This window comes from Palaemon carinicauda, chromosome 32 (assembly GCF_036898095.1).
Source record: "Palaemon carinicauda isolate YSFRI2023 chromosome 32, ASM3689809v2, whole genome shotgun sequence".
Taxonomy (NCBI): domain Eukaryota; kingdom Metazoa; phylum Arthropoda; class Malacostraca; order Decapoda; family Palaemonidae; genus Palaemon; species Palaemon carinicauda.
The window spans coordinates 20,341,019-20,347,400 of NC_090756.1; the positions used below are offsets into that span (position 1 = coordinate 20,341,019).

The 6,382-nt window shown below is 48.6% G+C and overlaps 1 protein-coding gene across 1 annotated transcript; it reads right to left on the reverse strand.

The window, feature by feature from the left end:
• Window positions 1–4,663: 4,663 nt before the first annotated feature.
• LOC137625522 (uncharacterized) lies at window positions 4,664–5,803 on the reverse strand. Its single transcript, XM_068356432.1, has one exon. It carries the CDS (start codon window positions 5,801–5,803, stop codon window positions 4,664–4,666), a length of 1,140 nt encoding a protein of 379 aa, XP_068212533.1.
• Between the last annotated feature and the right edge of the window lie 579 nt (window positions 5,804–6,382).

A 6,382-nucleotide genomic window follows, 5' to 3' on the forward strand; every position in this document is an offset into this window, starting at 1 on the left:
TTTATGTTATTTTACCCAGGACGGGATAGCGACTTTTGAGACGGCCTTATGAACCAGGCAGACATAGACACACACCCTCTGTGTCCCTCTTGCCCTAGACAAGAGATCTTTAAGAGAATCTCCATGTAAATACTATAGGGAATGAACTGTTTCCCAATGGAAGAGATATTTTTCTCGTGGGAGGAAACTTAATGAGATTTCTACATTACTGAGTGTCCCCCTGACGGGAGTTAGACAAAATCTCATTCTATGCGGTGAGAACCTTCCTTCAGTTTTTTCCATATTATTCAGATTATACGGATAAGATATTCACCTTTAGAAGTGTTTCCAATCAGAACAGTGAGAGCATCTCCTCATTCCCAGAGGGACCTTAGAGTTGAGCCTGTCTTTTCTCCCTGTAATGAGGCAGCCTTATTGAAAAGTTCTGATTACCAGTCTCCAGCTCATAATAATGACAAAGGCCTGCCTCATACACGTAGGGGTCCTCGATAAAAACTCCTCTAACGAGCGCCAGGAGTGAGTCGAGAGATTTGTCATCTCTCTAGTGATGGTGGTTGGACCGCTTCGGCTGCACCCTCTCCCCACACAAGAGTTAACATTGCCTTCATGTTCAAGCAGGCCTCTCTTTCCAAGCCTAATAACGTTGTGAAGTCAAGTGTAACTATTCCTGCCCTACCAAGAATTTCTTCGAAGAAGGCATTACAGTTAGGCTGAAGGTTCATATTAACAAATTCGAATGTACCGCTGTATCTAAACAGGATGACGTCGCTGTGTGCACCGCTTTATCTCGGCGCGTAATGAAGTACCTTACCGCGTGTTAATAATTTTCTTCATGCGCAAGACAAGCTTACAACTCGTCCCAGGGTATTCCCCTCAAGGACAGATCATATGCTAGTTTTATGTATGAGAATTTTTTTCCAACGCATGAAGGTTCAGACATCCTCCGTAAAAAGTCCGGGTGGTGGCCTAAATTATGGCTAACACGGACATGATTAATGAGTATAGAATGATCATCTGCTCAAGGAATTCCCCTTCACGTATCTTGAAAGTTGAAGATAGGAAAGAATCCTGTTTACCCTACGCCTGCAATGGAACTCCAGTCTGCCTTACAAGTCAACCTGACTTAGAGGCGTAGATGAGGCCCACGGCGTAGATGAAGCAGAAGCTTTACAGTTAAGTTGTTTGCTGAGAAGTCGAAAGTTACCCTCCTGTCTTTTTCTGTCCATCGGTTTTACAGGACTTTGTCACTTCCTTCCCAGGCTGGAAAACATATGAATCACTTAAGGGTAAGGACCTAAGAGCAGTAAATTGCCTCTACCCCTGTCAGGAAGCCTGAAAAGGTTTGCAAAGAAGCTTAGTCCAAATATTCCCCCGGGGAGTCTAGACATCGAGTAGAACCAGTCATGACTACCTATGAGTACTAATCAGGTATGACCAGAAGAGCTATGCCCTCCATACCTCCTAACAAAGCTTGGTTTTAAAAGATTTTCCTGCCAGAAATCATTTAACCCTACCAGATTGCTTGTTAGCACCATTTTCAGCCAGTACTTTGCTAATGGCTAACGTCCTCCTCCCTCACTTCTGGAGTATAAGACCAGGAGAAACAAGGGAGAAATATTGACCTCTCAACTTATTACGAATATAGAATGATCAACGGGTCTGGAATGATGAGCACAAAGAGACCTCAGGACCGAATAAAGAGGATCACTCTTAGACCAGTCACAAAGAGCTTGCTTGATATGTCACATAGAATCCTAGTAACATCTTCCCCCTGGAAAGAGCTAATTAATAAATGAGGGCCGTCCAGGTCAAAGAGAGAGTATAGAGAGTGTTCCAAGACCTTGTCACCATGGCTAAGGGTTTCATGACAATTTTGAAAACAGTTCCTATAGCTTTCATGCAGATTCAGATCTAGATATAGATCTAGAAACAGGCTGTGGTCTGAGATACTAGAATTCCCTGCCCGAAAGAACTATCGACAGCCTCGTTACCAAGGCTTCTGGTAGACGGAACAGTCTCATAGGAGGGGTTTATCATTATCTCCTAAGATTATCCTCGCAATATCAGTCAGAAGTGCTAAAGTCAAGGATCTAACTACTTTGTTTATTTTTCAGCAAAGTAACAAGCCTACTTGCATGGTCTCCTTCCCCTTAAAACCCAATGCAGAAAAAGCTAGATTTCCTGGGGTGATCATATTCTCCCATTAGAATGAGAACCAGATCTTGGGAATTTTATTTGGACTTTTTCATGAGCTTGTCTCTCAAGAAGTTTAGGGACGAACAGAGTGCTCTGACATTCCTGCCCAGTGATACTAAGGATATTCTCCTGTGGATGCCCTCATTCTTTCTGAACATGGATGCCCTGTTGGCTAAGTCCTAACATGAAATTTACTATCTTCAGGGGAAGAGTCGCCAGGGAGTGTTGTGAGGAGATGCTGTGAGCAACCTCCTGCTTGCTCCTTGCACATGCACTGCGTTTACCCAGCACGAAGTATGCAGTCAACCAAAGTTTTGAGTGGCCAGTCATAGATTGATTGATTTAAAGTTTTCAGGCATCCTGACATCTAAGGTCATTGACGCCGGAAAATATAATTAGTAGTAAACCCATATAAATGACTCAGGTTTGTATAGCTAGGAAAAATACAAATTATATAAAACTTGTAGTATTTTTGTCATTTTTCATATCTGTACATTAAAATCACAAATTTTAAGTAATTTGTATTTTTCCTAACAGTACTTACCTCAAACTACTTTCTCAGGAGTATCTGGGATCTCCTCCCATCCGACCAGAATTTTGTGTAGTTTACCCTATTCCCATTCTCTATGCGGGGTAATCTCTGGCGGAGTGATACGCGCCCAGAGATGACCCGCGGTCAGAGAGCATGCTTTCTCAGGTCTCGCTCCTCAGTAAGTTTTGGTGGAAAGATGTCCTCCTCTCTCTATTAAGTCCTGTAAGTCACTCGGGGAAGGATGGGTGGGCCATAACCCGAAAGTAGTTCGAGGTAAGTACTGTTAGGAAAAATACAAATTACTTAAAATTTGTTCCAACACGGAGTACTTACCTCGAACTACTTTCTTAGGAGACTTATACCTTAGGAGGTGGGAGTGTACTGCAGGGCTCAGAGACCGGGATGATGGAAGCAAAAAGGGGGAAACCTAGATAGGGGGCTAGGTTCCGCTGACCCACCGAAAGAAAACACTCGAAATAGGGAAAACTACTCAAAAAACTAACTTAGTGTCTAAGTGGCTTACCTCTGTAAAAAACGCCTTGGAGGCGTATCTCTTCAGTGACGATGTATCTCATGGTAGTTAAAGGCCTTCCGAGTCCCTTTAGGTAAGGTAATTAGGTAACAGGGTGGGGTGGGGAGTAAGGAAAAGGAACCTGTGTCTCTTGGACTTACTGCCCGTGGGTTCCCTGGGGCTATACCTTTAAATCTTCTGAAGCGCTGTGAAGGTTGACTGATTGGTCCAAGTACCAGCCCTCAGGATTTGGCCGACGGCCATTTTCTTCTTAAAGGCCAGAGAGGTACTCAGGCCTCTGATGTCATGGGGCCTGGGTTTACCTGGAATAGGAATTCCTACACTACTGTAGGCTCTCCTGATCACTTGCCGTAACCAGAAGGAGATCGTGTTCTTGGATACCGGTTTCTTCACCAATCCTGAAGAAACGAACAGATTCTTGACTTCGGGCCTCAGCCTGGCCGTCCTCTCCAAGTACTTCCGTACTGCTCTGACAGGGCACAGCCGCAAGTCCTTGGGGTTGTCTGAACGTGGGATTGCCGGCACCGAGAATCCTTCAAACTTGGGGTCCCAGACTGCTGGGTTCTGGGTCTTGGCCACGAAGGATGGAAAGAACTTGAAGGTAGCTTCACTCCAGCCCTTCGAGTGTGACACCTTGTATGAAAGTCCATGAAGTTCCCCTACTCGTTTTGCCGAAGCTAGTGCCAACAGAAAAACTGTCTTGAGTGTGAGTTCTTTGTCTAGTATGTCCTTTAGGGGTTTGAAGGGAGGCTCTGACAGCATCTTCAGGACCCTAGCCACGTCCCATTGGGGCACTCGAACTGCTTGCGGAGAGCATGATTGCTCAAAGCTCTTGATGAGCATCGAGATGTGTCTGGAGGAACCTAGGTCGATGCCCTTCAGGAGGAAGACTTGACCTAGGGCTGCTCTAACTCCTTTAATGGCTGGGATGGACATGATTTCCTCCTCCCTGAGATAGACTAAGAAGTCGGCTATTTCCGGGACCGAGGCTCTCAACGGCTTGATATTCTTAGCGGCGCACCACTTCGTGAAGGTAGCCCATTTTGCCTGGTACACAGCGGCCGAAGATCGTCTCAGGTAACCTGACATCCTCATTGCCGTCTTCGCCGAATAGCCTTCCTTCCTCAGGAGACGCTCGATAACCTCCATGAGTGAAGGCAGAGAGACCGAGGGTTCTCGTGGAACCTTTGAAAGTGTGGTTGCCGGAGCAGGTCTGACCTATCCGGAAGGGGCCAAGGTGGAAGGCGTGCCAGTTCCTTTAGGTCTGCGAACCACTCTCTCTCCGGCCACCAGGGCGCTACCAAAGTCATCCACAGGTTGCTCGCTCTCCTTACCCTGTTGACCCTGTTGAGAACTTGTCTGAGCATTCTGAAGGGAGGGAAGGCGTACACGTCGAGGTTGTCTCAGGGATGCTGGAAGGCGTCCTCGAACGCTGCTCCCGGGTCTGGCACAGGAGAACAAAACACGGGGAGCTGTGCGTTTAGTATCGTGGCGAAGAGGTCTATTACCGGCGAATCCCACTTCTGGATCAGAGCCTTGGCCACTTCTGGGTGGAGGGACCACTTGGACCCCACAACCTGACCCACTCTGCTGAGGCCGTCGGCTAGGACGTTCCTTTTCCCTGGAATGAACCTGGCCGAGATCTTGATCTGCTCCCTCTCGGCCCATTCCAGAAATTCCAACGTGAGGCTGCACAACTCCTTTGATTTTAGTCCTCCTTGCTTCTTTATGTATGCTACTACGGTGGCGTTGTCGCACATCAACGCCACGGTGTTTCCCCGGAGCTTCTGGATGAACTCCAGACACGCCCTCTGTACTGCCATCATTTCCAGTACATTGATGTGCAGGTTTTTCTCCTCGGGTCCCCACCTTCCTCTCGCTGTACTGTCGAGGAGGTGAGCACCCCAACCCTCCTTTGAGGCGTCCGTGAAGAAGAGCATCTCCGGAGGGTCGGCCACGAAAGGCATCCCCTTGAGGGTGTTCGAAGTGTCAATCCACCACCCAAGGACCTCCTTCGTTTCCGTGGTCACCGGAACTACTTTGTGAGGGGAGTCTCTCTGGTTCCAGGCTTCTTTCTGGTTCCACTGAACTCCCCTGAGCTTGAGTCTCCCCTGAGGGACTAGCTTCTCCAATGACACGAGGTGACCTATCAGTCTCTGCCAGTCCTTGGCCCTCCTGGGCTGACCCGACAGAAAGGGCCATAGGATCTGGTTCAGGTTGTCTAGTCTCTCCGCGGAAGGGAATGCTTTCGCCAACCGGGAGTCCAGTACCATCCTGAGGTAGGTCATCCTGGTGAAGGGTATCAATTCGAATTTCTCCAGGTTGATGGTGATACCCAAGAGGTTGCAGAACTGCAGGAGCTTCGTGCCCTCAGTACTAACCTTGAGTCTGAAAGCAACAACCAGTCGTCCAGGTACCGAATCAGGCGGATGCCCTGTTCGTGTGCCCAGGCTGAGACTGTCGCGAAGATCCTCGTGAAGACCTGAGGGGCTGTGGATAGACCGAAGCAGAGGGTCTTGAAATGCAACGGTTGGGTACCCCATTTCACCCTTAGATACTTCCTGCTGGAGGGGTGGGCAGGGATCTGGAAGTATGCGTCCTTGGGGTCTATCGACATCATGAAGTCTCCTTCCCTCAAGGCCGCTAGGACCGACTTCGGAGTGTCCATCTTGAAGTTGGTTTTGCACACGAACTTGTTGAGGGCTGAGAGGTCTATGACTGGTCTCCATCCCCCTGTCGCTTTCTCCACCAGGAAGAGTCTGCTGTAGAACCCTGGGCCTGGGTTCTTGAGTGGCTCCATTGCCCCTTTCGCTAGAATAGCAGAGACTTCTTCTTGCAGGGCTGTCCTTCTCAGGGGGTCTTTCGGTGCCAACCATTCCGCCTGTAGATCTGGTATCAGAGGTGGGGGTTCCGCCAGGAAGGGCAACCTGTATCCTTCCTTCAGGACCATCACGGTCCATGGATCCGACCCGTGGTCCTGCCATGCTTGCCAAGAATTTTTGAGGCATCCCCCCACCTGAGGCTTCGGCAGGAGTAGGGGGCCTCCCTCCCTATCTCCTTCGGGAGTCACGGCCCGAACGCCCTCTTCTGGAGGCCGAGTAGGAGGGCCTAAATGTTGACTG

Coding starts and splice junctions, on each gene's coding strand:
- LOC137625522 (XM_068356432.1), bottom strand. CDS start 5,803: ATGGGGTACCCAACCGTTGCATTTCAAGACCCTCTGCTTCGGTCTATC.